The sequence below is a fragment of the Sminthopsis crassicaudata genome, chromosome 2 (assembly GCF_048593235.1).
Source record: "Sminthopsis crassicaudata isolate SCR6 chromosome 2, ASM4859323v1, whole genome shotgun sequence".
NCBI classification, from domain to species: domain Eukaryota; kingdom Metazoa; phylum Chordata; class Mammalia; order Dasyuromorphia; family Dasyuridae; genus Sminthopsis; species Sminthopsis crassicaudata.
In genome coordinates, this window is record NC_133618.1 from 541,042,216 (window position 1) to 541,057,925 (window position 15,710).

Consider the following 15,710-nt stretch of genomic DNA (forward strand, 5'->3'; position numbering starts at 1 on the left):
GAAGGGAAGACATATCGTTTATGCATGTATGTGATACCCTAATGTAAATTTAAAAAAAATTTTTGTGGGTATGCAAACAGGGGTGGTAGAGAAAAAAAGACAAACACATAAAAAACCGTAGTGACAAGATAATGGAGAAGATGGCACAGAGCAATGTGTGGTGACTGCCAAATGGGTGGTACAGAAAAAGGTGAAGAGAACAGGACTTAGAGGCAGAGAACCTGAGTCCGGATCCTAGCTCTGCCACCTATTGCCCATGCGATCTTGGACAAATCACTCAATCTCTCCCAACCTGTTTCCTTATGAGCGTATTGGGCTAGATTTATGGAAGGGCCCTCCTAAGTCTATGATATGATTTGGGACATCTTCACAGAGGAGGTAGGCTACAAAGAATAAATAGTATGGGTAATAAGGAACAGCGTCAGGGACAGAAACAGGCTTTCCTACCAATAATTGAACTGCCACTAATTCTACAAGCATCTATTAAGCACCTAATATGTGCCAGGCATGCACTACACTGATATTGTGCTTTAAAATCACAGAATACAATACGGACTGTTGTTGAGTTGTTTCAGTTAAGCCCAATACTCTGTGCTTCCTTTTGGGGTTTTCTTGGTAAAGATACTGGAGTCGTTTGCTATTTCCTTCTCCGGATCATTTTACACATGAGGAAACTGAGGCAAACAGGACTAAGTGACTTGCCCAGGGTCACACAGCCAGTAAGTATCTGAGGCTGGATTTGAACTCAGGTCCTCTTGAGCCAGCATTCTGTCCATTTCACCTAGTTGCTATAAGGAGAAAGATCTTTAAATGTCATCATAGCCCAATTCCATTTTATAGACAAAGAAACTATGGCTCAGAGAATGAGGATTAAGTGACTTAACTAAAATCACATAGCAAGTTAAAGGGAGAGCCTGACAGCATCTGTGTCTCCAGACTCCTAGTCATGAATTCTCTGTGCTACACCATGTGGCATTCCATCCAGTGAGCCAGTACTAAGAGATGGCTCCATGGCCAGAAGGAGGAGTGGGACGGGTGCCTGAAGAATTCCTACCCAGGTGCCCCAATAGCTAAGACTAGTTCCCTGGATAAGTCTTAGAAGAATGGTTTTAATTATAGTCACCTATGGAACAACTAATACGGGATTTTCTCTCATCTGGGATGGGGCAAATGTTTAAAACAAAACAGACTGAGATTTTCCCAAGCCTTCTGTCTTCTGATTTTTATCAGTTTTGGACACAGGACGGTTTGAGGTTTCCCAAGCAACATAACAAATTAAATCATACCATGTTTATTTCAGAAACAAGCTGGCAGTGAGCTTTTCCAAGGGGAGGTCATAGAGAAGGAGAGGCTGGTGTAGAAAAATCCTCTGCCTTTGTGTTCTGTCCTTGCAATAGACCAAGTTAAACTTCCTCCTTAACTTTAGCTCATCAATGTTCAGGGTCTAAGGGACAGAGTGAGGGAGAAAAGAGCACAATTTAATTCAGCAAGCATTTATTGACCACCTACTTCATGCAAAGCACTGTCCTTGGTGCTGGGGGCAAGAAGAAGATGTGAAGGACTTCTTACTCTCAAAAAGCTTAGAATCTACTAGGGGAAAACAGCCCATGCACAGATAAGTCTGTACAGTATATATTCAGAGTAAATACAAGGGAACCAGAAAACAAAGAATTAGGGGCCTCAGGAAAGATCCTACAGAGGAGATGGCACCTGAACTGTGCTTTACCCCCAGCTGAAGAAAACAGAATTCTAAGATCCATCAGGGCCCTCTCTTTCCTTTCTTCACTGTGGGTTTGCCCATTAGCAGCATCAGTGCACCTTCCCAAAATCGACCCTCTCTCTTTGTATTTCAGTCTCTCAGCCCATACTCCTGCCTCCCACCCTGTCCTGGCACTCCACGACCGCTCCTTTCTGCTAACAACCACTCAGATTCCACTGCTGAGCTGCTGTCCGCCCTGAGTCAGGAGGAGCGGGACCTCATTGAACCTGTGCTGGCTCTGGGGTACCCCATGCGCAGGGCCATCCTAGCTCTGCAAAGGACAGGAAGGCAGAGCCTGAGCCAGGTGAGTGATGGAATCAAATCAGGTAAACGCGACAGTCCGGACCTGGCAGAGGGCAGAAGCTGGGACAGGGTGGTGATGCTTCTAGCGGGCTTGGAAAACCATTGTTTTAATAATTCAATCCAATGAGTATTTAGTAAGCACCTGTTGTTGTCAAGGCACTAAGCAGGTGTTAGGGATGTAAACATAAGACCAAGAGTAGCCTCGGTCTTCAACGAGCTGATATTCTTGTGTGTGTGTGTGTGTGTGTGTGTGTGTGTGTGTGTGTGTGTGTGTGTGTGTGTGTGTGTGTGTGAGAAATATAGCATAAACACAGAAAGGCACACAAAAGAATTCTGTGAGGGAGAGAGCAATAATAATTTCAGAAATTAGGAAAGAGGAGTCACCCCATAGATTCTAATTCAATTTAAAATCATGATTATTGTGTTTGTTTTATAATTTTGTTTACAATTTATAATGTCATAAATATATATAATTTATATTTGTTTGTTATAATTTCAGAAAATATAGGTCCTGATAGCTTTGAAATGTTCAAAGCCACCCCTACCCCATAGCCTCTGCAAAAACAACAACAAAACAGAATTGCATATTGGCTAGAGTTCTACCACCAAAATCTAGGTTCAAATCCTTATTAATTCTGCCTCTGGGAGAATCATTAATTCTCTGAATTTCATTTTCCTGGGAAATTATAATAGAACCCCTTGTAGCTTGAAAATTACCTTGTAGAGCTGTTGTAAAGACCAAATGAAATAACACTGTTGAAAAATTGACTTGGTACCCTGCGGTTTTTTTTGTTTGTTTTTTTTTAACTTAGCCCAGGCATTGTTCCTTATTATATGGCTGTAAGGAAAAGAGAATTTAAAACACAGATGCAAAGTGTAGTTGCTCTGAAGAAACTTCTTCCTGTGTCAATCAAGTTATTTAGAACCTTTCAAGAAGACAAAAAAAAATCATATGAGAGTGGTATACAGGCAGATGAAAGTAAAAAGTTAAGAGATTAATTAAAGAAAAAATACTTTTTTTTTTTTTTTTAAGAAAGAGATTAATAAAGGTGTATAAAGGCAGCTAGATGGCATAGTGGATTGAGCACTGTCCTTGAAATCAGGAAAACCTGAGTTCAAGTCTAGTCTCAGATACTAACTATGTGACACTGGGCAAGTCACTTTACCCTGTTTGCCTTAATTTCCTCATCTGTAAAATGAACTGAAAAAGAATGTTGCAAAGTACTCCACCAAGAACCCCAAATGGGGTCATGAATAGTTGGGCACAACTGAAACAGCTGAACAAAGACATTTAAGTTTGAACCCACATGCAAGTCAATGAGTCTCAGCAATTGAAAAGGAGTTTTGGAATATTCTGAGAAAAAAGTTACACAATGGTAGAAAACTGAGAATGGGAAGTCAGTTGGGTGCTTCCCTTTTTTCTCTTGGGTTCCCATTGTTCATTGTTATCCATGAGAAAGCCAATTTCCTTATAGTCTTTCAAAATAGCAGTGCTTTGCTTAGAGATGGACCTTTGCAATAATGGCAAACTCTTCAGAAGCACAACCAAATAAGATGAGCCTAGAGTCCTGATTCAATAGTATGTAAAGCTTTTTGCAAACATCAAATTATTATGTAGAAATACGTTATTTTTATTATTATAAAGAATGATTCATTCATTTCATTTATTAAGGGCCTTCTAAGTGCCTTGCACAAAGTGTCAGGAAGATGAGTTCAAATTTGATCTTAGACATTTCCTAGCTATGTAACCTGGGCAAGCCCCCTAATTTCTTTTTTTTTTTTTTTCCAGTTTTCTCATCTGTAAAATGGGGCTAATAAAAGTTTCTTCCTCCCAGGGTTATAAATGAGATAATACTTATAAAGCACTGAGCACAGTGCCTGGCACATAGTACTGTATAAATGTTAACTAATATTATTAGGGCAGTTAGATGGTGTAGTGGATGGAGTGCTGGGCCTGGGGTCAAGAAGACTCAACATCCTCAATACAAGTCTGGCCTCAGTCACTTACTATCTGTGTAAATTGGCTGATGATTGGTATGGGTGATGATGGCTACAGGAAGGCAATGAGGATAGAGATCACTGTGGAGTATGTTGTTGAAGAAAGGTTTCCCAAAGGACTAGGGCCCTTAGACTGAGCCTTGAAGTGAAGGAAAATAATAATTCTGACTATCAGGGATCATTAGAGAATATACTCTTCCTCCTCATTCCCACCTCCACTCAGTAATTTAACCCAACCAACATTTATCATGTTCCTATTTCTGCAAGACAAGTGGAAATATAAGCAAGTCATACTACTAAGTGTTTAACAACCAGTTCTCCAGAAAACCAGATTTATGAAGTGCTTTTAAATTTATCAGCATTGTTAACATTTTCTTCCTCATTTTCTTAAGTCTAAACAATTAAAATAACAAATCATGCTCTGATTTGTAGCAACTCTCAAGGTGTAGATGCTCACACTAAAAGTTTAACAATGACTCTCTTGAGACTATTTTAATTGGCTTAAGAACACAAGAATGAAGAGGAAAGAGTGATTACATTATATTATATTATAATATAAAACTAAATGAATTTGCTACTCAACATACTAAAATATTTAATGAGTTTATATTTTCCTAGAATAGCCCAATGTAATTAGAGAAAGGAATAGAGAAGGGACAATTAAAGAAAGCATCTGAGATCATCTGTAATATTCTTCTCTAAAATATAATGTTCTCTGGGAGCAGGTTTCTTGGGGGGCTTCTGGAGGCAGCCTTTGTTTCAGTTCAGAGTAATTTTCCCCAAATTCCTTTACTGTCTCTTCCAAAATCTTATCCCCTTTACTTGGGGCTCGGCTAGTTTTTCTGGAGGACTTCCAGATCTTGGTTTCAGTGTTTTCCACAGGACAGCCTGCCACCACTTCTCTGTCTTCCTTTGTTCTGCCCCACTGCCTTGTGTGGCTTGTGAATCTCCTGGACTGAATCCTGGCTGAGGCTCCTAGCTTATTGCTCTCTTAAAGGTGTGAATCTTGTGGAACTCTAATAAGTACTAAGTACATTACTGTACTAGAGAACTGTTAAGTACCATGCGAAATTAGATAATTATTGTCTCTATCAATTCTAGTGACTTAGGACCTTGTAAGAATCCTAACAGAGCCATGAGCGCTCTAAGTGGTAGCTATGAGGAGGATTGTGAGAGGTAGTTGTGAGAGGACAGAGATGGAAGTTTAACTTGAGGAATAGCTAAGGATTCAGTTTAGTTGGAGCAAAGGATGTAGAGCAGAGAGTACAAGGTAAATTGGAACTAGATTTTAGAGGGCCTAAAAAAGCAGGCTAAGAAATTTATATATCATCCTAAAGGCAATAGAGAAGTGATGAAGGCTTTTGAGCAGCACAATCAGTATTATATATACCTCAGGAATATTATTTTGTCATCTGTATTATTAGAAAAGGAAAAGAATGGGAAACAAATTAAAAGAATATTACAGTAAGTCAGATCAGAGGGGATGAACACATCAACTAATATGGTGGTCATGAGAATGGAGAAAAGACAGCAGGTACAAGACATATTGTGGCAGTAAAACCAATAAGGCTTGGCAAGTGATTTCATATGGGAAGTGGGCAGCTAAGCAAGGCAGTGAATAAAGAGCTTGGAATCAGAAAGACTCCTGGACTTAGCGAGTTCAAATGTGGCCTCAGACACTAGTGGTGTGATCCTAGACAGGCCACTTTACTGTGTTTGCCTCATTTTCCTCATCTGTAAAATAAATTGGAAAAGAAAATTTAAAACTACTACAGTATCTTTGCCAAGAAAATCCCAAATTGAGTCATGAAGAATTGGACATGACTAAAAGGAAAAATAAATATCAATATAGAAAGATGGAGAGGAAAGTCGAGGTGATTGACATGAATTCAGGAAAGTAAGAAAAGCACAAGATATATAATGAGAACAGTGAAAATAATCTGTATGGGGCAGAGCATTCATATAGGAAGATACTGAGAAGTAAGTCTGGAGAGGGTCTTGAATGCCAAGGTGAGAGGTATGATTTTTTTTCTGGTAGACAATGGGAAGCTCTGGAAGGTTTGTGAACAAGGGAGGTGATTAAAAAACATTCCCTTTGATTTTCCTCTCTCTTTTGTATATAAAATTCCTTTCCCTTTTCAGATAGTCAACACCCTTAGAGCAAAAAGTCTACCTTAGGGTCAGATAGATGAAATTTGGATATATTAATGTTCCAGGTATCCACAATGTTTTCTTCTAGGTGGCACAATAGATAGAGTGCTGGGCCTGAGTTCTGGTCTCAGACATTTATTGTGAGATCTAACAAGTCACTTACCTTTTTGCCTCAGTTTCCTTATTTGTAAAATGAGCTGGACTACTCCAGTCTCTTTGCCAAGAAAAATCCTAAAGGGGGTCATGAAGAGTCAGAAAACTAAAAATGACCAAAAAAAAAAGTAAGGTTGCATAATTAGTGAATATCAGAGGCAGATTTCTAACATAGGTGTCTTCAGTCACTACGTTCAGCACTTTTCCCCATATACCATATTGCTAAGTGCCAAAGAACCATAAGCATCATATGAACTAATGCCCTCAGGAGGCTATGAAAGCATTGTACTTTGGCTTATCAAAGTAAGACTGAACCAAGTCTAGTGCACCAGCCAGGAAAATAGTTTAAGATCCAGCCTGGAATTAGCTACTCTCCATTCCAAAGCTTTGGAAACCTGATTAGAAAGTTACTTCTTGCCCTGAAGTCAGGAGGACCTGAATTCAAATATGACCTCAGACACTTAGCACTTCCTAGCTGTGTGACCCTGGGCAAGTCACTTAACCCCAATTGCCTCAGGGGAAAAAAAAAAAGATACTTCCTTCTTACATGAGGAGCATAACTATAATTTCTGTATCTGGGACAAGTGGCCCTAGCAGCAGGAATGGAGACTACGTAGGCTCGAAGGGGCTGCGGCTGTCAGGACAGGACACCGTAAGGTTTTTAAGCTGCTAAAGGCAGAGGAAATATTGCTGCCACTGCTGCAATTTGTGGAAGTCCCCCACTCAGGGACCAAGCCTCAATTACTCTCCTTTCCCTCCATCCTCACTCACTAATTACTACTCTTCAGAGAAGGTCTAATTCACAATCAAGGGTAAAATCCAGCTGGATTCCTCATTATCTTCGTAAAAGTCATTTCTCCCATTTCAAAACAATTTTGAACTTAACAAATATCCCTAAAAAAACATTTCCAAATACACAATAGAATAGAAAAGAGGATTGCCCATGAAAATGTACATCTATTATGTAGAGCTCGCTTTTCCAAGTTATAAGCCCAGCCTGTGGCTTTCAATGCCATCCTGCTTATCTGTGCTTCTTTGTGGCCCTGTGTCTTTTTCTCTGCATTAGTATAAATGTGTGGCCTATGGGCAGACCCCTTCAGCTTGCTCAGGTGACATTCCTCCATGTGGAAAAATGGAGTCTGAGCAAGCTGGATTGTCATTCAGCAAAGCACCACACTCCATTATATTTGTTTTTTGGTGTTTTTTTAAGATCTCAATGCATCTGTTTTTTGTTTTGTTTTGTTTTGTTTTTCTTTTTCTTATCCTTATCACTCTTTCAACATCCCACTAGAAAAAAGATAAAAAAAAAAAAAAAGAAAAAAGTTCTTGTAGGAGGCAGCTAGGTGATACAGAGGACAGAATCAAATGAGATAATATTTATTAAGTGCTTAGCACAATTCTGGACAAATAGTAGGTATTCTATAAATGTTAGCTATCATTATTAAACAATTTATGTAATCCAGTCAAACGAATTCCCACATCAGCTCTACTTAAGAACCTTACAGGCAGATCCAGGGAGGGTCCTGAATCTGTGAAAGGCCTGGAAGCAGATTGTACAGATGTAAATCCAAGTTTTTGATAATAAGTAAGTCCTGGCTCAAAGGCAACAAGATAATTCATCCAGAGAACTGTTGTTGGGTAAGAGGGTGACTTTGACACAGCTCTACTTAACCTTTCCTCACCAAAGGACAAAAAGAAAGAACTCAAAGGCCCGGTATTTTAAAATATTTTTAAGAAATTGTGCTGGGAATAAGAACAAACTGATCTAGGCTATAACTTAGGGATGGGGGGAGGGGGCAAGGAGAACATTTTGTCTCCGGATTCAGGTTATGTCTGTGAAAGGTACTGCTGGGACTCCAAAAGCCTGTCTAAAGGAAATGTCAGATTCCATGACCTGCTTTCTTTTAGAGGGGGAAGTCAGGGGACAAGGAGTTAAGGTCCATGAACCTGAATCCCTAGATAAGAGACAGAGAAATTCAGCTTTTGGCAACCAAAGGCCTGCAAGAACCAGGATGAAGAAAGGTAGGGAGTTAGCCGTGTTCCCCGCGGGGAGACCTGAATAAGGGGAAGGGATGGTATTCCCACCATCTCAGTTGTGTCTTGAATGAATAAGCTGCCTCTTTGATCCTTCCAGACTCATGGAGAAGTACTACGTCCCTGAATCAGTCTTTAAGTGTTTTTCAACCTTTTGGGGGAAAGATGACCTGAACCTGTTTGCTTTGGAGCCAGTGGGAGTCCATCTGGGCTCGTCCCAGGCGAGGCTGGTCTTACGCTGGGGTTGGAGTATGATTCTAGTTCCTAAGTGACAATGTAATAATAATAACAATATTTTTAAAATAGATAGCAAATGTAGTACCTTGTCAAATGACAAACTGTGCCATAATAATGGTATTTCTATAGCTCTTTAAGGTTAGTTATGTCAATCACAAATATTATCTTATTTGATCTCCACAACCCTATGAGGTGCAAGTTGTTACTACCCCCATTTTTCAGGTGCAGAAACTGAGACTCAGAAATGTTAAATATTAGGACCAGGAATGTCACTTGACAAGAGAATATATTTTGATAATATTTTCTTTCTCCCATCTATGCAAATGCATTTTAAATGCAAATAATTACAAGCACAAGTTCTTTAAGAGGTATTGTGGCATAGCAGATGCAAATGCTGGGTTTGAAGTTAGAAAGTTTTGTTTCCCAAATCTGATATTTACTAGCTTAGGTGTCCCTGAATAAATCATTTAAATTCTCTCAACCTTAGTTTCTTTATCTGTAAAATGGGGTTAATAATAGCTATAATCTCTACTTTAAAGAAGGCTCAAACAAGAAAATGGATAAAAAATGATCTGTAAACTTTAAATTATTAGGTAAAGGCCAGTGATCATTTTGGACCACACCATAGTAAGTATTGAGAGGAGATAGAATTCATTTTGGGAGGTAGTACTCAGAAGTTAAATGTCTCCCTCTCCCATGTCTCCAGCCCCCAGCCCAGGAACATATGCAAACATGTTTGTGTTTATGTCTGTGCATAAGATAAACTGCAGCTTATCTTAAAAAGTCTTTTAGTGGGCTGTAAGCTCAATGTGAGTCAACAGTGATATGGCAGTCAGAAGAGCTAATGCAATCCTGAGATGCTTCAGATAGTCCTACTTTCCAGGAACAAGTCCCTCTGAAGCCTCTGTCCTCATCAGACATCTGGCGAATCATGTTCAGTTCTAGAAGTCACAGATTAAGAACATAAAGAAACTGGAAACCACTCCAAGGAGGAAAACCAGGATAATTAAGGACATTTTTTCTCTGTCCTATGAGAATAGATGGAAGAAACTGAAAGCATTTAACAAGGAAAAAGAGAAGATGGTGGGAAGAGTAATAACTATTTTCAAACACATAAAAGGCTGTCGTGTAAAAAAATTAGTTTTGCTTTGTTTGGCCCCTAAAACAATGGTCAGAAGCCTTGAATTGAGAGAAATAATTCATTAAAGAGTACTAGTCAAACTCTCATCAGTATTAATTCATTATGATTTTATAAGGGGTATTGATTATTAGTAATTATTTTAATAAATTAATCTAGTAATACATTTCTAGTCAGCCTTCTAATAATAGGTATAAAAATTAAGTAATGTATTAATTCATACTTTGTAAAAGTCACATAGCAATATAGATTCTAATAGAAGGGTCCTATAATAGGCCTCAAATTTTAGTGGAATGTTCATGACTTGTTTCCCAGCTATGGAGCTTACTTGCACAGCAAGAATGCTGACAAAGACATCTCCATGGTGTTTTACTCAAATTCCCTGACCAAACCAAGTAGGGATGATGGCATGGTACAGAAAGCCCCCTTGATATGCTCTTTGAATGTTTGTATAACTTGTACTATCTCCAGTCTAACCTAAGCAGAAGCTCATCCATCTTAAGACCACATACTCAGTGAAGATTCCCCATATTTTACCCAATCTGTGAACCCCCCAATAATATGTTATTTTTGGTCCTCAGGAGCAAGGCCTGTCAACCAATGGAATTCTGTATTTTATATGCATATTTATATATCTAGGTATCAACCTCTATAGATACAAGGTCCTAGAAGAATAGGGTATCTTAGATGGTAAAGTCCACTTCATTAGAGAGGACTATGGATCCTTTCATTGAGTCAGAACTACTTCTCAGTCTCTTTCATTGTAGATTAGACAATTTCAATCCCCACATTTTAAGCAAATTTAGGCTAGAAATTAAGAAAAATACTTCCCCTCTGTTAAAAACAACGCCAAATCGGAATGAGCTGCCTCAGAAGGTTCAGAAATGTAGGGCTGGAAGGGGGACCTTAGAGGCCATATAATTAATCCCCTCATTTTTTAGATAAAGACATGGAGGCCTCAAGAGGTTTATTTCTTTGCCTAAATTCAGAGGTAGAATTTGAATCGAGATCCAGCACTTCTTCCACTGTAACTCATCCTTCCATATGGTGAGTTTCTTTCTTTGGAGGTCTTCTAGCAGGGGATTAGTGACCACCTGAAGGGTTTAAATATGGTGGGGATTTGTTTTCAAGGTATGAAATGGATTAGGTATCTATGGAAGTCCCACTCAATTCTGAAAATCTCTGACTGTGATCCTATGGAAGTAGACCTATGTATACACATAAAAATATAACTGCCAGACAACGTGTCTCACATGACATAGACAGTGTGTGCTGAGCACAAAACTATGCTTGACAATCAGTATTGTAAATTAAAAGTGGAGAGATCCAACTTCTTAGTCAGCTTCTCAGAGAAGGCTACATGAAGGAGGGGTTGCTCAGCTGAGCTTTGAAGGATGGAGGGGATTCTGATGCAGAAAAGAAAAATGGAAGGAAGGGCCTTCTAGGTGAGGAATAGTAGGCCTAAAGCATCCCAGGAGGCAATGGAAAGAAGAAAGCACAAAGTATGTTTGAGTGATAATAATGACTAGTCTTTCTACAACACACTAAGTTTATATAGAACTTTAAGTGTTTATATAAAATTATATATATAATGTTTTATAAAACTTTATATAGCACTTTGCAAAGCACTTTACAGCTAGTTCAATTTTTCTTCACAACCACCTTGGGAAATAAATGCTATTATTACGTAGATGCCATTATTATCTCCATTTTACAAATAAAAGAATTGAGGCAGACAAGAGATCAAATGACTTGGCAGGGTCACACAACTAATAAGTCTGAGGTTAGATTTGAACTCCAGCTCAGATCTTAACTCCAGATTCAGTACTGTGCCACCTAACTCCTCTAAGATTTTCCCTCTGTCTCTCTCTCTCTCTCTGTGTCTTTCTGTCTGACAGTTTCTGTCGGTCTCTCTGTGTCTGTGTCTATCTTTCTTTCTCTTTTTGTCTCTGTCTCTGTTTCTGTCTCTCTGTCTCTGTGACTGTGTCAACGATTCGGCCTGTCTGTATCTCTCATAGTTCCAAAAATTCAGTGACTGTAAGCTTATTTCCCTTAGTTTCTTCATGTCTATGAATCATGTCTATCAGACTAACAGGAAGGTTATTTCGGCTCACGTGGGGGGCTGGAGATTCACCCTTCCATCCCTGAAGGTCTGGCCACCCGTTCTCCTGTGCTGGATTAAGGATCATAGACATAGGTTGCAAGGTTCACAAAGACCACTGAGTCCATTTTACAAATGAGGAAACTGAGGTTCTGAAAGGTTAAAGACTTGACCAGGTTCTCGGGGCTAATAAATGGGTAAATGAGACGGGCCTCTCTGACTCCAGTTTCTTACCTGCTCTGCCATGTTGCTTCTCTATTATTGACAAAAGGTCCCCGAATGATTAAAGAACTAGGGGACCTCCTTAATCCACAACTCAGCTCTGGATTTCAGCAGGATCTTTTCCCAAGGTCCAGAAAGGAAAAAGAGGAAGTGTACACCAGTCTGTGGAGGTTCCAAGACATAACATCCAGGGATATGGTGGGACATGCTTTTAACATTTCCTCCTTTAAGTCTAGACAACCATCAAAATAGTAAATCAATCCCTGGTTTGCAGTATTTTCCAATTTCCATGTGCATTCTGATTTCTATCAGTCTATCTACTCTTCTAAACCAGAAAGAAGTGATTCCTGCACACCCCTGTGGATGTGCAGGGGTCAGGGATGTCCAAGAGGACTGACTCCATTCACTGGACCACAGGCTTTGCTCCTCTGGGGAGGGTAGCAAGGCAGAGATACTAGCCCATGAGGAGGTCAGGACTGTTGAGTTAAGTAGGGGGCAGGTCTGTGCAGATTCAGGAACCAAGATTCTTGTTCCAGCCTTGTTCTCAATGATATTTTTTCCTTTGCCTCTTCCACAAGAATCCTTCCCTGTACCTTCGTCTCATTCTTCCCCCCTCCCCCCTCCAACTCAGCCATCCTCAAAATCCAACCCCCCCTTCCCTGTTACCCCCACTCATCCCCAATATCTTACTGTGGGTCCTCTAACCATTCCCTTCTGACTCTGCCTCCTGTTGCAGTTTCTCAGTTACCTCAGTACGTGTGATCGACTGGTCAAGCAGGGCTACTCGGAGAGCCTGGTGGAGGAGGCCATGGAAATGTTTCAGAACTCAGAGAGAAAGGTCAGACCAGGCTGGGGGCCCCGACCTCTGCCCCTAAATCTGCCTTCGAGGCCAGCCCAAGCGTTCCTCATTCTGCTTTTCCACCCCAGCTCCTACCACCGCTCGGTTCTAACCTGGATAGAAGGGGAACTCCCTGGGGAGGAAAGGCCCTGCCAAAGCCTGAGTTTGTGAAGTTTCGTGCTCAGAATTGAGTGAATGTTTAAGGATGTGGCCATTCTAGAACAGCTCAACCCAGGCAGGATTCCATAAGGTACAGGCATGGCCAGCTGGACAAAGGGGAAGTAGAAGCAGGGGTGGGCCCAGGAGACAGCATCAAGAGGGACTGGACAGCAGTGATGAGGGGGGCAAAGAAAGCTGTTAGAGATAGAATGAGCTTAAAGGGAAGGATGAGGGAATGAGAATGAGTTTTATAGATGGAAGATGACAAGGAAAAGGCAATGTAGCACAATGGGAAGATAAATGTAGAGTCCAGTTTATCTCAAGTCCCTCTTAAGGAGTCTTCCTTCCTTCTCAGCCCTCAGTGAGGGTTGAACTAGCCCCTCCCAGCCCCACTGCACCCCTGGCCAGACTGTCCTCAGCACCGCTGCCTTCCTAACCCTGCTCATCTGGTTTTGGCTCAGGTGAAAATATCGCTGGTCATGCTGCCTGACCTGTTGAAGTTTGCAACTTAAATCTACTTTTTTTCCCTCAGTTCTCAGGAGGAGGCAAAAAGGGAGAGAATAGCAAGAAACAGACAGAAGGATGAGAGCAGAGAGGGTGATGGAAGGAGAATAAATGAGAGTGGAGGACAAAAGGCCTACTGGAGGGAGGGTGGGAGCAGAGGGAGAGAGAAGCAGAGATGGATGACCCAAGTCCAGGTGGAAGGAGAAGAGGGCTAGGGCTAGAGGTAGGGAACAGAGAGAGAGGAACAGTCAGGAGTTATGTGAAAGATGGGTTTTAGCTATTCCTGTGTACCTTCTTTTAGTCTAGGAAAGCCAAATCTTTGCCAAGTCTCCAGGGATCTAGGGCAACATCTGTGTCTGGTGACAGGACACCTCTTCCCTGACTAGTGGCCAAGCCTGTCCTGTTCCTGTATCCATCAAAGCCTGTCTGTTCCAGATGGTCTGTGGGGAGAAGTAGCAGCTGCTCTGGCCTCTTGTGTTGGAGTGTATTGCTTCATATCCAGAGCTGGGACTCACCAACCTTTCCCCCTTTCTCTCCGACATCACAGGCATTGGAGTTTCTGCATCTCTGGGAGCAGTTCAGTGACATGGGCTTCCAACAAGACAGGATCAAGGAGGTCCTCCTGCTCCATGAGAATCATCAGGAGGGTGCACTGGAGGAGCTCATGACTCGGGCCCAGTGAGCAGTCACACGGAGGACGGACTTTGGGGGGAAAGGGGAACTCGGGGTGCATAGTCAATAGTCACCTACCTAGGAGCAGGAGAAGTAGGGCTTCTCCATTTCAGAAATGCGTCTCCTGAGCCTGAGAGTTCTGACCCAATATATGAAGGTGAGCATGGCTTTGGCCCCACGTGTCTGTCCGATCTGGTGGTCCCAGAACTAGAAACAAGTCCACTGTCCCAGACGCTTGTGCGAGCCTTGGGGGGGCCTTAACCTCTCAAGACAGTGTGATACAGTAGAAACAGGGCTGCATCAGAAAGCCTTGCTCTTTATTTCCCATGTTACATATTAACTACCATGTTACTCTAAACCTCTCTGGGTCTTAGTTTACTTTTCTGTAAAATGTGGATGCCATTACATACAACTGCTGACCTCACAGAGCTGTTCTGAGGATCAAAGGAAATGGTATAAGTCTGAGATTTCCAAAGTTTAAAGTTCTATAGCAATCTAAAATGTAATAATCACCCACCTGGGAAGTTCTTTGAATTATTACCAATCTGGGAAGTTCACTGGATTTCTGAGGTAGGAAAGATCTTAGAATTCTATTTAATCAAATCTCCTCATTTTATAAATGAGGAAACTGAGGGCCAGAGAATAAAAGAAACTTGGGCTCTGTTCAACACCAAGTTTATGGGGGTTTTTTTGTTTTTTTATAATTGTTGTTTTGTTTTGTTTTTTATCAAATTCTTTACAGAATCATAGAGTTAGAAGGGACTTCAGAGATCATCCAAACCAGAAAACAATAGGCCATGGTCCCAACCAGCCTCTTTTTGTAGATATAGCAAATTTAAAATGGCTTTTGCATTTTAAAATAAAGTTTTGCTGTGTTTCTAAATGGGAAAAATTAATCTTAACTCATGGGCTATATAGAAACAGGCCTGTGGCCCTCTGCAGAATGTCATGTTACAGCAACAAGCATTTATTAAGTACCTACTATGTTCCCTATACTGCACTAGACACTTGGGATACAAAGAAAGACAACAACAGACAAAAAAACAGTTCCATCTCTCAAGGAAGTCATAGTTTAATGGGAGAAACAACATGCAGACAGCTATGTACAGACAAGATAGAGACCAAATAAAATGAAATTGATTTTAGCTGGAAGGCATTCGGATTAAGGGGAATTGGGAAAAACTTACAGAAGGTAATTTATTTATTTATTTATTTTTTAAATTAATTTTTATAATTATACATTTTTTGACAGTATATATGCATGAGTAATTTTTTTTATAACATTATCCCTTGTATTCATTTTTCCAAATTTTCCCCTCCCTCCCTCAACTCCCTCCCCTAGATGACAGGCAATCTCATACATTTTACATGTGTTACAGTATAACCTAGATATAATATATGTGTGTAAATCCCATTTTCTTGTTGCACATTAAGTATTAGA

The 15,710-nt window shown here is 40.5% G+C and overlaps 1 protein-coding gene across 1 annotated transcript in view; it reads left to right on the forward strand.

Annotated features, from left to right (window-relative positions):
• The window catches only part of UBAP1L (ubiquitin associated protein 1 like), a 34,913-nt gene extending 19,851 nt beyond the window's left edge, over positions 1-15,062 (forward strand). Inside the window, exons 4-6 of the mRNA XM_074294821.1 lie at positions 1,854-2,063; positions 12,833-12,934; positions 14,145-15,062. Of these exons, the coding sequence (XP_074150922.1) occupies positions 1,854-2,063; positions 12,833-12,934; positions 14,145-14,279 (447 nt within the window). The 3' untranslated portion in view covers positions 14,280-15,062. The remainder of the gene's footprint in view (positions 1-1,853; positions 2,064-12,832; positions 12,935-14,144) is intronic.
• Positions 15,063-15,710: the final 648 nt, after the last annotated feature.